General features: G+C 40.0%; 1 protein-coding gene and 1 pseudogene across 1 annotated transcript; one reads left to right on the top strand and one right to left on the bottom strand.

The window, feature by feature from the left end:
* The first annotated feature begins 745 nt into the window (after positions 1-745).
* Positions 746-8,043, top strand: LOC117742853 (annotated as a pseudogene).
* Positions 8,044-9,315: 1,272 nt separating this feature from the next.
* On the bottom strand, positions 9,316-14,758 carry ca4c (carbonic anhydrase IV c). Its single transcript, XM_034550854.1, has 8 exons — positions 14,665-14,758; positions 12,116-12,163; positions 11,197-11,361; positions 10,936-11,081; positions 10,641-10,733; positions 10,474-10,540; positions 9,980-10,143; positions 9,316-9,504 (listed from the first exon to the last, which is right to left on the bottom strand). Exons 1-8 carry the CDS (start codon positions 14,717-14,719, stop codon positions 9,316-9,318), a joined length of 927 nt encoding a protein of 308 aa, XP_034406745.1. The 5' UTR covers positions 14,720-14,758.
* Positions 14,759-15,815: the final 1,057 nt, after the last annotated feature.

The following is a 15,815-nucleotide window of genomic DNA, read 5'->3' as shown; positions in this document are numbered from 1 at the left end:
ACCTCTTTTGTTACTGGAGCACCTATATCTCGCTCACTCTTATACACAAAACTTAAGAGACCAAACGAAACCTAATGTGCATCGTATTAAACCAAGGAATGTATAACCTATTAACCAAATTAATAACAATACATATGCCTAAAATAATATTAGATTTCAACAAAATAGTAAATGCCGATTTTGTATAACTTAAAATTGGCATGATGCCCTATTACATATTTATATAATCAGCAACTCATATCCAAGCAACCAATACCACAGATAAAGTGTTTTGTCATTACTTTAGGCTAATGTGAGTAATATGTAAACGTGTTCGATACACACGGCTATACCTAACCGCTGGTTGTACAGTGGTTATAGGAACACCGTCCACTCTGACTTGGGGACAACTTGACTTGTAAGTGTAAAGATAAGTTAAACAATAGTCAGAAGACACCTATTACTTTTGTTTCGTTGTTTCTATATATGTTTCTTATTCATATTCTCGCTATAAAGTCCACTGCAACAGTCTCACAAAAAAAGAAGTTACACAAGAATATTCTGTTAACAAGATACGGTTTACAGAATGTTTACCTAAATTAACCGAAAACGTAGATTATTAAGAACCAGTATGATAATAGTACAATATATATTTAGTTTGAACTCACCAAAAACAGGTATAATCAAACAGTCGGTTTGAACGTGTTGCCTCTTTTACAGAAGACCAAACATGAATAGACAGAGAATGCGCTGTTGCCCACACAAGATGACCGTACTATGTTGTCCTTTGTCATGAATGCAGATTTGGAATAAACTGCTGTTACCACAAGCCTGCTCAGCTCCATGAGATTCATTTGGCCAGGAGACATCTCACAGAGGGTTAGCAAATAACATGATGCTGTTGATTTGCTGTACACAAGTAGCAAATGCTGCCTATAATTCAGGGTGTCCATACATGTGCTATTACGATGTAAAAGTACTGTGTTTGTGTGTATCGATTTAGCCTACTTGGTGATGCAGTCCTTTTTTATACTCCAGATTTCTGGAGAGTGGTCTCGAGGACTTTTTGTGATCAAACCTGAAGATGAGGACATTCACACTGCCAATGAGCGCAGACTAAAGGTGAAGTAGAGCGTGTTTGTTTTTCATTAAATGAGTAAAATTGGATTTCATATAATAATAACATGACGGTTCAGGGTTTGTTACATACTGTATATAGTGTTTTGTGACAATGGACATTTCTATGTTTGAGTCCTCTTACTCAATAAGGACGCAGGCATTAAATGATCTTGGGTTTTTCAGTCAGCTAATTACAGGATGAATCTATTTTAATTGAAAAATAATATAATTTTTTTTAGTTCAGAACTGCGGTAAGCTCTTATTTTAGAGGTTAATGTTTGCTGTCATTCACCTACTTGTTTTTGCTCTTTTCATGGGATATGTTAAAAAGGAATACAAATAGAATAACGGCAGTCTTATCTTTTAAGTGCCAACATCATCATGGAGCAATTGGAAGAATAATCAACAAGGATAATTTTAGTATTTTTATCCTTTTAGTTATGGGCTATAAACTTAGCAGTATAATGTTTCACTGTTGGGTGATGACTGATGAGCGATGTTGTAATGTAGTCCCTTCACTGCTTGTTTTTCCTTGTTTCAGGAGCTGATAGGTGCACCTGCAGGGAAGCTGCACACTGGCAGGAGCAGAAACGACCAGGTTTGTCTTTCTAATATTAAAGCTGTAGTTGGGTACCTGATAAAGTGAGACGCTCACTGTGCTGTGTGTGTGCACCAGGTTGTGACTGACATGAGGTTGTGGCTGAGAGATGCCATCTCAACCCTGACAGACAATGCCCTACAGCTGATGTCCACCATGGTGGAGCGGGCAGCAGCGTAAGACGGATACACACTGGGACACGCAAACACACACTTGTAGCTGTGCTTTTTAAAAGTTGCCCTATATCCTCTTTCTGAACCTCAGAGAAATTGACGTCCTCTTTCCTGGTTACACCCACATGCAGAGAGCTCAGCCAATCAGATGGAGCCACTGGATTCTCAGGTGACTTTCAATTGAGTGAATCCTACACGTTATATATATTTTTCTATATATATCTCTCTGAATGAGATGATGTTTTGTTCATATCGGTCTTGTGTGTTTGTTTCCCGACTCGCTGGTTGAACCAACCTTCAGTCATGCTGTTGCTCTAAGCAGAGATGTTGACCGACTTCTGGAGATCAAGAAAAGGGTTAATGTTTTACCTCTCGGCAGGTACGCTGTGAACACACACTAACTATCTGACACTGATTTTCACCCACAGAGGGGACCAGTTAATGAGAATGATTACCTTCGCAAAATACTTTTGCGGAGGTTATGTTTTGATCGCTGTGTATTTATTTGTAAATATGTCTGTTTGTTATTCGCATAACTCAAAAAGTATTAAACCGAATCGCATGAAATTTGGTGGGATGATTGGCTGTTTGGCTGTTATCCGGGGACCATTTGATTAGATTTTGGGAGCGATCGGGTCAAAGGTCAAAATCATAAAAATGTCAAAATCATCTTTTTACCATAGCGTTTTTAATTTGTGTCTAATTTGCATGATACTAATGCCAAAATGTTCAGAACTTAATGCCCAATCGTGTGATATCCACCACGACACAATGCCGTCATTACCCTTGTTAGCGAAATGGGGGTCAAAGGTCAGGGACTCACGACCTTCCAAAATGTGCGTTTTGTGTTTTCGGCTGTTTGCAGAGACCTTTTTGCATGATGGTCAACGACTAGGACCGGAACAAATGCTCAAGCAGGACGTTAAATGCTTTCGAGTTGAGAGGCCCCTCGACCACGGTATTCACAGAGGAGGCATTATGATTCAGGCTCCACAGGGGATGGCTCCAGCGAGTTTGGACAGACTATCCACAGCACTGGAGTACACAGGAATCGCCCTCCACACCCACCGAAGGACAATCAACATCGTGACCGTGTACAGGCCTCCATCGCAGGGTCCTACGATTTTCAAAGATCGTCTTCAACAACTAATGACCACACTGGACACAGAAAACCTGACGGTCCTCCTCGGAGATTTCAATTTTGACCTGCTGGACACCCCTAACCATGACATCCTCCAGCTGATGGCTCACCACGGTTTCAGTCAGTGTGTAACCGGACCAACGACTGACCAAGGATCACTGCTGGACCACGTCTACGTCAACCAGCCAGTCACTGTACATGTGGATGTCGTGGACACATATTATTCAGACCACGATATCATTTGCGTCTCTCTGCAAATGTGACTTTTCACCTATGATGAGATGTATTCCTACTTCTAGTTCTTGTATATTATACACAATTATCACTGGTTCATGTATGACTGCACACGCTTAGGTCAGTTAGAATACTACGTTTTATTTTCGGCTGATGTATTGTTAGTAACATCTAGTTCATGTATTGTGTTTCAATAGGAGTATATATGGTGTTGTAAGTCTTCTCAAATTATTCTCAACGCAAACAAAAGTTTCAAAATTAATAAACAAAATCACAGGTATTAATCTTCATGCATTTGGCCTTGATGTTTCAATGGTAATGTTCAGGGAACTTGTTTCACGAACGTCCGGTTTTGGACATGTATGTTCAGGTACTTGTCCAAACAATTAATAAAATACATATCAACAGAACAACCATTTCTGTGTCTTATATCTTCGCAGCACATACAGTCCAAATTGTATCAAATACCACTACATGGTTTTCTTTCGAAATTAATAAATCAAGGCTGATGTTCATACATAATTATTTTGTGATGTTTACCACAATATCTGGTATCAAGTTACATCAATTTACTGTTCCCCACACTCTCATGCCAAGTACCAAAAAGTGGCTGCGGCGAAGGTATGCGCTCTACCGAGTGCCCGTTCTAGTTTGAGTATAGATTATTAACGTGCTATTGAACACCACATTACAGAGTAATAGATGTTGAGCTTGTGAAGCGTTTACTGTCGCGCTGCGACAAACGGCTGTTTTAATAATCTATGAATATATGTATTTAGTTTAATGTGTATTTATTCAGTTTGTTGAATTGATTGATCGTCTATTAATTGGTTTACAGATATTTTGACGACTATTTTGCATTATTAAACGTTTTTAGTCACAGGTGACGTCACGGAAAACACACCCAAAGTTAAGAGGTTACACATGCCTGGAGGTTAAAAGAGGTATTGCTCTGTGCAACAGGATTTTAAAATATATAGATATAACTATATATATATAAAAAAATATTGTTGCATGTGTGTATATATATGTATATTTAAGTATATTTAAGTATATATATATATATATATATATATATATATATATATATACTTTTATATAACTATATATATATAATATATATAAGTGTGTGTATATATATCCCGTGGCGAGCACAGAAATCCAATAGCGAGACACCATATATGAATGTATGGTGTGTATATATATATATATATATATATATATATTTATATATATATATATAGTATGTATCGCTCCCCCCCTCCCACCTCCCCCCTCCCCCCTCTGCTTGCGTGAAGCAACCAGTTGGCACTTCGTCAGCAGTGAAGGAAGTGCACAATGCATCACTCCTACCGCCCCCCCACTCCGACTGCGCGCGTGCCTGCCAGAGAGGGTGTAGGGAGCAGAGTGCCCCCTCCAGCCTCTCCCTCCCCTTACTGTTTGCCCACCGTGCAAGCAGTGGGGGGAGGGGGGAGTGGGGAGGGGGCAGAGATCTAACTCTGATCTATTTCTGCTTTGATCTCTCTCAGTGACGTCACAGGTGACGTCACTGAGAGAGATCAAAGCCTCAAATAACTGCTATACGCTGCCAGTGACATCATCTGTTCTGAGTTGTGGGGGAGGAGCTACTTTTCTTTTGTTGTGACATCACTGTTGTGACATCACTGAGAGAGATCAAAGCCTCAAATAACTGCTATACGCTGCCAGTGACATCATCTGTTCTGAGTTGTGGGGGAGGAGCTACTTTTCTTTTGTTGTTATTTGAGTCTTTGATCTCTCTCAGTGACGTCACCTGTGACGTCACTGAGAGAGATCAAAGACTCAAATAACTGCTATACGCTGCCAGTGACATCATCTGTTCTGAGTTGTGGGGGAGGAGCTACTTTTCTTTTGTTGTGACATCACTGTTGTGACATCACTGAGAGAGATCAAAGCCTCAAATAACTGCTATACGCTGCCAGTGACATCATCTGTTCTGAGTTGTGGGGGAGGAGCTACTTTTCTTTTGTTGTGACATCAGAATAAACTGATGTCACTGGTAGCAGTTATTTGAGTCACAGGTGACGTCACGGAAAACACACCCAAAGTTATAAATAGAAGTGACTTCCACCAGACTTCTTAGACGGGGACCGGGGAGGGTGGAGGGAGCAGAGTAGAATCTCTGCCCCCTCCACCCTCCCCCCTCCCCTTACTGCTTGCACGGTGGGCAAACGGTAAGGGGAGGGGGGAGGGTGGAGGGGGCAGAGACGCCACTCTGCTCCCTCCACCCTCTCTGGCAGGCGCACAAGCGGTGGGGGGAGGGGGGAGGTTGGAGGGATGCATACTGTATATTTACATATACAGTATGCATCCCTCCAACCTTACTGCTTGCGCGGGGTGCAAACAGTAAGGGGTATATATATCCGCTGCTGCGGAAAGGTCAGGCTACTAAAATACTACCAGATTATTAGTCTCCTGTCAAACGTGCACTCATGAGGCAGCTGTCTTTTGTGTCTTGTTTGTTAATGAAATGCGTATTTCACATCTCCTCATCGGTAGAGTTGGAGTTTGATAGCATCAGTCTTAACAGCATGGATGCCACGGGCCAACGGGACTTTGTGGGTACGTAAACCATACATGAGTGTCAGCTCTCATCTATTACAATGAAATGGCCCTTTTTCTGTTTTCCTAAGTGACCTCTTGTTTGCATGTGTGTTTCTTTAGCGGAGTTCTTGTTCTGGGCTTCGTTGTGTTTGACCCATCTCAGTAAGATGGCCGAGGACCTGATGCTGTACAGCACAAAAGAGTTCTCCTTTATCTCTCTCTCTGACGCTTACAGGTGAGTTTAGCTTTTATTACGTGGTCCTTAATTTACAGTTTGCTTATGTTCTTAAGGCTGCACACACTTTAAAACATTAATTTGTGGTTATTTACTTCTCCATGTGTGCATTAATTAATATTTAATATGTTTAAAGCTCTGGGTGAATTTTAATGGTGAGTGATGTTTGTAAAACATTGATTACTGCACTTGATGATAAATGTGTACATCTGATCATTTTAATAGAAATTCATTAATGTAACCTTTTTTTTGTCAAATGTCAAAATGTGTGATATATTTGTATAATTTCATCAAACATATGTGATTAGACACGGTTGCTTCCTGTTTCAATGCCAAAATAAATCCTTTTCTAATCTTTTACTGATCATAAAAGGATGAATGTGTCAATGTGCATTGACCGCAGACTTTTCACTCTGTCCACCATCAGCTAGAAGCTTTTGTCTGTAAGATCAGATCCTTCATGGGACTTTCTGCAGAATCAAAGCTTTCTTGTCAAACTTTTGACTTTCCGTATTTCAGTGTGCTGGGTTCATGATGACACTGAAGGGCCTGCCCAGCAGCTACAACAAAGACCTGCAGGTATGAAAGTGTGTCTTTGTGCTTTCACTTCATAAAAGGACTTTCTCTCTAACTTTACACACTGTCCTTCTTCACCAGGAGGACAAGGAGGCCATGTTTGACTGCTATGATACGGTTCACGCTGTGCTGCAGGTGACAACTGGAGTCATGTCAACTCTCAAGGTCAGAGACTTAAAACATTATTTTGAAAAAAACTTGGTTGTGACTACTTGCTTTTACTTTTATATAAAACCTTTTTCTTTTTTGTTACACCCAAGAAAAAAAGTGTTCAGAGTCTGTCACTGTTTGTTGTTGCATTGTCAGAGGCACATAATGTAGAAACCATGCATGTATAAAGAAGGTGATATTTACAACATCCCAGATTCACCAATTTCACAGCACTGCAAACTATTTCCTGATCTTGGTTTGATAGCCTTTTAATATTCCTCCTGTAAAAAGCAGCATTGTCGACTTGTAACAAACATTAAAAGAGGAGAAAATGTATTCAAACTGATTTGGATTCAATTAGATTGTCGGCTGACAATAAGTGATTTTCCTTTCAAAAGACAACATGACAATGATTCTGTTTTCGTTGATGTTTTAGATTAACCAGAGTGTGATGGAAGCCGCTCTCAGTTCGGACATGTTGGCTACTGACTTGGCCTACTACCTTGTGAGGAAGGGGGTGAGTGGTGTTTAGCTATACTCCCATTCAAATGCAAATTGCAAGAGTATTTTAATTTTTTTACCAAATTTGATTCTAAATAATCTGAAGCTGAAGAAGGAGGCCTTTCGAGCCTGATTGGTCGAGGGGTCTCCTGAAGCAGCTGACGGGTACCGGCAAGCCAGAAGAGCTACAGCTGCGGACAAAAGAACTAATATATGATTTAATGTGTATTTGTGTGTAATCGTGTGTTATTCTGTGTTGCAGGTGCCGTTCAGAGAGGCCCATGGTATTTCAGGTAAAGCTGTGTTTGCAGCTGAATCCAAAAATATCGCCCTGAATCAACTCACTGTGGTGACCTGAGTGCTGTTAGGTGACTCTCTTCTTCTCATTCTAACATTAAACACCTTGTTTAATGAAACAGGATTGTTAGGATTTTCTACAACAGCCATTTAGATTTTCTCAATTTACCCTCTCTTTCTCCATTTCAGCCCTCTGTTTGGAAGTGACGTATCCTCAGTGTGGGACTACAGGAGCAGTGTGGAGCAGTACAGCGCCCCCGGAGGCACAGCCAAGTGTAGCGTTGCTGCACAGGTAGAACACCTGAGGAACTGGCTCCAGAAACGGACACAGTGACCTCCACCTAATTTCACTTTAAAAGGTTCAGGTTTACTGTCACAATTTAGATTATTAGGAAATGTCAGATTTAGGTCAAAGGGACTTATTTATGACTTGAAAACCATACTGCCTTTCAATAGTCTCCTCTCCTGCTTTAAAGTACATATCATGTGTCAGTTGGTAGCTATGTAACCAGGGGAGGTTTCACCGTTCATAAGTGTTGCAAAGGAACCGACAATAAATAAATGTTACTCAAACTAACAGTGTTTTATAGGTTGAGCCATTGAAACAACTGATTTCCACCACACAGATAATCCAAAGTAATTCATCTTGTTAACACCCCACAGATGGTCCTGCTTAATGGCACAGATAGGCTTGTGTTAACTAATAAGTCATGAATGGTTTAACCAGAGTTACAGCTAGAACAGCAAAAATGGGTGTGGTGTTAATTTAACAATAACATACATACTATCACTGTCTAATACAGTTACTTAATGTAATAACACTCACCTGTCAATGAGCTCCACACAATGCATATTGTGATGAGGCAAAGCAAATGGAGTTCTATAGGATATATATATATTTAGTTTAATGGGTTATATAGATGTTTGAGGGAAAAGTGCAACACATTTCAAAATGTTTGTACAGAAACCTGCAAAAATACTTCAGAAACAGAAACACTCCGTGATTAGTGTCAGACTCTAAAGACGATCGGTATATCGAAACATTCCCAGAGAAATGCTTCAAGGGTTCAAGGGAATTTGCTGGTTTGTACTGTCAATTTCTTTTTTTCTAGTTAATCTGGCAGTACATTTCTCCCCAGTGTTCATTTAAATGTTAGTTATACACAAAGCATTGCATTAGGCACTTGATAAGTCATATCATAAACAGGAGTTGTTACACTGGCTTAGAATTACAGGTATTTATGTACATTTATAACTTATTTGGGTTTTTTCAAACACAAGTGTACAGTACAAATGAAATGCCTTCATCATCTAATCTGCTATGTTAAATTGTCACAGTGAATAGAAATGGCAGTAAATGAAAAAGTCCCAGAGCTTGTAACTCTTACTTACTGTAAACCCCTAATTCTACACTTTGTCATCACACTTCTATCAGAAAAACACATTTAGGGAAAAGATTTGAATTGAGTGTGAAAATTTAAAATATAGACTTCTAATGGCAACAAAAATAAGTAAAAGTAAAAGGCCTAACTGAGGTAAAGACTAAACAGAGACTGAGCGTTATCCAGAGGTGCACAGTTTACTTTCATGTTGCACAATAACGTCGCTGTAATTCATGTGCAAATGCAGGTGACTGATTCTTTGAATGAACTATCACACAGGTAAAAGTTGCCTTTATACATCCAGTAGTGTTTGTCATTTGCATCAATCATATGTTTCATGTGCTGGATCAGTGAATCAGACACGTTGTCCCGAGCACAACGGGGAGAACACCGAGCCAAAGGCGGGTCACGCTCGTCAGAGCTGCGCTCGCCTTGGACCGGTACACAACTCTGCCATCCAGAGGCTGCGTGGGTCTGAAGATGTCAGTCATGGGCTGTCCCGTCCAGAATCGACACTGCTGAACTATCACATCCAGCTGGAGTGGAGAGAAAAACAGATTTAACATGTTTTAGTCAGAAGTTGCATACTTATTGCAGTTTTATACTGCAAAAAAGAGACATTGATGTGTATTTTAGTGACTCAAAGATTACTTTTCCAGGCTCAGATCCTTCTGACTTTCAGCATTTACGTTATCAAAGTTGAAATTATAAGAGACACATCCTATTTTTAAAAGGGCAATTCAACCCCCAAAAAAATAGCAGAGTGCCATACAGTCCCGTAAATTTGAGAGAAGGCAAACATCTCTACAGCCCATACCTCCAAAACTAGGCAACTCGCACCAGTAACATAACATCTCTTTACCAAACGTGGTCATGTAGGAGTCATTTCATGAATAATTTCAAGGATATAAAAATGTTTACCTGGATCTGTATTTTATATCAAAAGTTTGAAGGTTTACAGATTTGTTGAGGAAATCCAACCTGGAGCACTATCTCTTTATAGCTGCTCACCTGTCGACTGCTGATGGACAGGGTCCTGTGAAACACCGTCCAGGCAACTGCCTGTTCACATCCTGGAGTTGTCATGGAGCCCACATAGCGGTAGTAACTGTGCAGGTCCTTCGCTGACGGGATAATATCACTGAGTTGAAAGTTAGGGATCACTGTGCCGCTGCCTTAACACAGAAAGACAGGTGGTAAAAATTCAAGGTTTAATTCAGTTTATTTTGTATAGCCCAATATCACAAATTTGCCTCAGAGGGCTTTACAATCCGTACACATACGACATCCCTGTCCCAGGACCTCACATCGAATCAGGAAAAACTCCCCAAAAATAACCTTTCACAGGGAAAAAAAGGGAAGAAACCTTCAGGAGAGCAACAGAGGCCCGGATGGACAGATGCAATAGATGTCATGTGTAGAGAAGGTTAACTTACATGTTCAAAAAGACCTAAAAAAGGATCTCAATAAAAGGCTCAGGGCCCTTTACCTATAACAACTCTTACCATTGTTTTGCACTCGGCCCAAAGCGGCTATTACTGCGTCCAAAGGAGGATAATCATCTGAGGTTTCCTGTGAGGACGACACCATCAACATTGGGACACAAGCCTCAATTGTCTTTTTCAATTTGTATTAAAAATGTCATCAAGAAGAATAAATATGAATACATTACCTCAAACAGGAAGGCAAGCAGAGCTATACCCGCCATGTCATGTTCTGCCTCAGCCAGAGAGCCGTACGGCTCCTTGATGTGGACTATATGCAGCTGGAAACCCAAAACACAGCGAATGAGTTACAGTATTATGATTATGTTCTATTAAAGTCTACTTTAAGTAGAAGGGGATGAATTTGAGACTTTACGACAGCTCACTGTTACACACAACTGTGTTAAACATGAACTCCCCTCTGATTGTAATGTTCATTAACTGTGTGGTTGCAAATGATATTGTGGCTCCTGTGTGACATACCTCCATGGGGTACCTCTCTCCGTCAATGGTGTGCTCGGATCCTGGCCTCCCATTACCTCCCCAGTGGAAGTGAAATTGGGCGGCTCTGTAGTGACCAGGCAGAGCTCCTCCTGTCAGTCGGACCGACTGCGGCAGAGCAAAGTGAGCTACAGGGAAAAGTATGCAAATGTAAAATTTAAGAGAATATCAACAAACCAGAGATGTTCAACATCTGGTAAAAATCTGCAGGGTACGAGAGTAACAAAGTGGGCTCTTAATTACCAGAGTGTCCTTTGTTTTCCACTGTAATGTTGATCGCGTCGGTGTGGCCGATGAAGTTGAAGGGTGGCAGGGCGCTGTTGACGTGCACTTTGCTGGTGACGATGTTAATTGGTGATTGGCGTAATCCACCACAGCTGGGAAACTGAGCTGACCAGTGGATAGGGTCTAAAAGATTCAAACAGCAGCAGCAACAGCATCACATTTTGGGCTTTACTGACTGACCCTGAGCTCTTTTTCTCCGTGCTCCTGAAAGAACAGCCGTCAGTTCACCTCTCTGTTGTGAATAGATTGTGCTGCTAATACCACTGGGAATGAACATTATATAGTTGGCCTGTAGTTGTTCTCCGCTAATTGTTTTGGTGCAAAACTATAAATAAGATATTGAGGGCGTGATCAAGAAGGACTATTTTAATTTAAACCGCCTGATAACATGTTTTCAAAGCTTCTAAAAGGTAATCTGGGTAATCTCTGCTTCAGCTTGATAAACTAGAGGTGTTTGAAAGAAGTGGGCATTTAGGACACATGTAGGGGGATCTAAAGAAGGACAGAACTGAGTGGCATTATGAATCCAGTAGAGAAACATGTTGTCCACTTACACAGCCTCAGAGAACAAGCTGTGAACAAAACACTGATATGTTTCCAGATAATTCAATTGATGGGGTGAACATTTGAGTTGCCTTTTTACACATCCAGCAAACCATAATATTAATGTGGAGTTGTATATCTGTCCACCTGATGAATGTATATGCATATTAGTCACTCTCCCTTCTTAGCTCTGTTTTTGGTCTCCACCAACTCCTTTCGCCGCTAACTGTTCCTCAATGTGGTTTACAGACGCTTTGGCAGATCACAAACTTGTTATTGATTTGTCAAGTGTGTTTGTCTCTTATACTTGGTAGTCTTTCCAGTTGCGTCTTACCTCTGCATGTGTCGTCACAGGAGTACTGGCTCTGGTAACACCACTGAGCTGCAGAGAAAGCACAGCACTCAGTTCAGACACAGACAGACAGAATGCTTCCCTTGTGCCAAACAACACAGCGTTCAATAAATTAGTATTAATTCTTCTCATTTTTACACTTCATTAGACAGTGTTTTTATTCTCAGTCAGCAATCTTACTGGTGTGGAACTAATGTGTTTGCGCTCTGCAGTTGAACTTTGAGAAGTCAGAGCGGGTCAAACATTTTCTTTCTCACACACACACGCACACGCACACACACACGCAAACACACACAAAAGCCAAGATAATTATTAGTCTCACATTACTTATCCTGTCCTTCAGATGCCTCTTTGTGTTCATTAGTTCAACATAAATTCTCTAATACCACTTATATGAACAAACCATGACAATAGTCAGCAATGTTATATTAACAGTATACAACAGTCACAGGACACCTCTCAGTGACGTCCTCAGCAGTTGTTATAGGTGCTCAGTTCAATGCACTTTAACTTTAACACTTTTACACAAACACTAAATAAATGACTTTGACCTTGATCATCTAGGGTTAAAAAGAAACCACAATGACTGCTTAATGAGAACGTATGTATTCAGCCAACTAGCTAGAATGCTGCTGTATTGACAATAGGCTAAAATACACAAAACAGTCATTATTTACAACATGTGCTTTGTTGGGGCATTCATTAAATTAAATAAATCTAAAATTAAGTGTTCCTCTATTGTTATGATGTTGGGTTTTTAAGACAAAACATCTGTCACCTGTTAGCTTACTGAAAAATGTGTTCTCATAACACGGTCAACAAGACACCAGACAGCTTTGATCGAAACGCTACGAAACGTGCTGCTAAAGTTCAACCCACAGGCAGCGAAGTGACCACCACCCTCTATCTTAAAACATTTTAAGTATGACTACAGTGATAACAGTGATATCACCATCGCCACTGACCTCTAAATGTGACCTCTACGTGATTCGTGTTTGCGAAATTTCTCACAAACTCACTTCCTTAGACAGTGTTGTGGCTGTTAAATAACATAATGTCAATATAGCTGATATAAAGTCAATATAGTGATTTAACATAATGCCTGTTAAATCACAGCAGAAGCTATATTGACTCTGTATATATTTTTTAAATGAATAGAAGCCGTTATCTTTTATTGTTTCCAATGATCATGTCGAGAACCAAAACCAGTGAGTTGTAGATAAGAAGATATAGACAGATTTGTCATCTTTCAGACAAGTGAGTGGTGTGTTGTGCAGAAGTGGTTGTGATTACTCTGATTGGATCCGACTCCCTCACTGCGCCGCTGCATTAACCGTGTCCATCACACAGGTGCTGGTGAAGTCATTCAGTCTTGTGCTGGTGTTGTGTATTGTGTTGCAGATGTGAATGAAACTCCAGTGTCTGACTCAGTGGTGGGAATGAAAGGCGCTATAGAGAACCATTTAGCTAATATAGGAACACAGATTAACCCCGCCGAAGCTCCCACAATGCCATTCTCTGAAAGGGGACTACAGTTCTCACCAACTGAGAACAATGCACAGGTGGAGTTTGGCTTTGCTCCACCTGGCTCATACACATGCACCAAACTGAGCAGCACAGAAAAGTCAAACCTGAGACAACCCACTGTAAATACACCAGCTGTATTTCTTTTCTTTCCCTTATAATTATTATAATTACAACATATTTCTAATGAACCAGCATCCTGGAAACATTTATTTAATCAGCAATTTCCAACTTTTTAAGCCTTTGAAACAACACAATGTACATTTTGAAAGAAGAAATAACACATTGTTCCTTGTGCAATAGATAAGTTGAACTCATAATATAAAGCACTTAAGATCAATTCAATATGCTTTACTTGGTCTGGTGTGACCAGTAGATTGTGGTGGCTAAAGTTACTGCCTGCTGTTAAACGAAGCAATGCCTTTTAGAGCTGCAAAGCTTAGCACATTATATGCAATTAGGTCATCAACAGAAATGTAGGCAGCAACTGTTTTGATCATTGATTAACTTTGTTTTAATCTTTATTTTGGGGGGGAAATTTGCTATTTGTTATAGTCTTACATTGTAGTTTTATGTTTTGGACGGTTGATTTGACAAAACAAGACAGTAAATGATGTCACCCCAAGCTAAAAAAGAAAATTGTGTTTTTTGGATGTTTTATACATCACAAGGCAAAGATGAAAGACACACTGTTACAAACATTAATATGTTTGTATGTTGTGCTGCATAAATGTTATAGTTGTAAATGCCAAAATGGTTTTAGGTGTCACATGAAGTATTTCAAGCCACATTCACAAAGAAGAACAACTCTATTTATCTTAATTAAATTCTGCAACAATATCTTTAGTATATCTTCAGTAGCTGCAATCTCTGCAACATAATATTCTTAATGTTGTGCTGAAATAATGCTCTCAAATTACAAGACTGAAGTGTAAACTGAACCCAAGCATAGCTTTTGTATGCCGTTTTAAATGTCATACTGCTAGAAGTGTGTGTGTGTGTCCTACCTGTGCACTGAGAGAGGAGAGAAAGCACAGTCAAGAGGTAGACAGAAAAATCCATGATCAGCACAGAGACCAGAAAAGATCCTGACAGACTAAATTCAGCTGCCTTCACATATTGACTCTGAGCTGCATTTGAGGGTGGGAGGGAGACGGTCAGGTGTTTGACAAAAGGTGTGTGTGTGTGTGTGTGTGTGTGTGTGTGTGTGTGTGTGTGTGTGTGTGTGAGAGAGCGAGAACTGAGAAAGTTGTCAGGTGTCTGATCAAAGAAAGACGGACACCTAGTGGAAAAATCATTTATTGTGTTGTCATTTTCAGTTAGTTTCCTGTGTGTTAAAGTCTTAAATCTGCCTTTTTTAAAAGCTGGGTCACAATCCAAGAAACACATTACAACTGGATATTAAATGTGTCGCACATTTACAAAAAAACTAAATTAAAGGGAAGCTCCGTATTTTAAACAAAGTCTGTTTCCAAGTTTGGGTAGGACGACATCATATGTGAAAATATTTGTATCTCGTCTTTTGGCTCCAGAGGAAATTCATTCTGATAAATTGTCAAATGAAAAGATTCGGGAGTGTGGAATTAGAAAGAGGTGAGTTAAACAGACTTCTATAGCTCATTCCTCATCTCTGCTTCATGCGGATGCAAAATGCATTCACTTGAGAGAAAAAGATTTGCCGTTTCTGAATGAATGAGATCATTATCTCAGTAATTATGAAACATGATATAACATGCAACCAAAAATCTGTTAAGTGCATCTTAACATTTTCTTTGATTGCATGTCGGTGACATTTAGCAGGTCTTTCTCTCTGTGTGTGTGTGTATGTGTGTATGAAAGCGCACACATACACACACACACCACTTGTCTCCCCGGTACACAGTAAAATGCCCAATCCAATTCAAAGGCACCAGTTTCATTTATAACTGGAGATTGTAGCTTTTGGAAAGAATAATGGTAGTACATTAAATAAAGAGAGTAAATGTAAAACATTAAGCGTTTAAAGAGCCTATCATGCAACCAAAGTTCTGCCTCTGGCCTTATTGCAGGCTTGGTGAAAGATGTTGTGTGCACCTAAATGAAAAGGTTAGTAGCACCAGAGCAACACAAAGTTCATCTGGGCCTCTGTGGTTTGGGTTTGAGACTTTGTGAGACTTGT

This window comes from Cyclopterus lumpus, chromosome 14, assembly GCF_009769545.1.
Source record: "Cyclopterus lumpus isolate fCycLum1 chromosome 14, fCycLum1.pri, whole genome shotgun sequence".
NCBI classification, from domain to species: Eukaryota; Metazoa; Chordata; class Actinopteri; order Perciformes; family Cyclopteridae; genus Cyclopterus; species Cyclopterus lumpus.
This window is presented reverse-complemented; position numbering and strand designations above follow the sequence as displayed.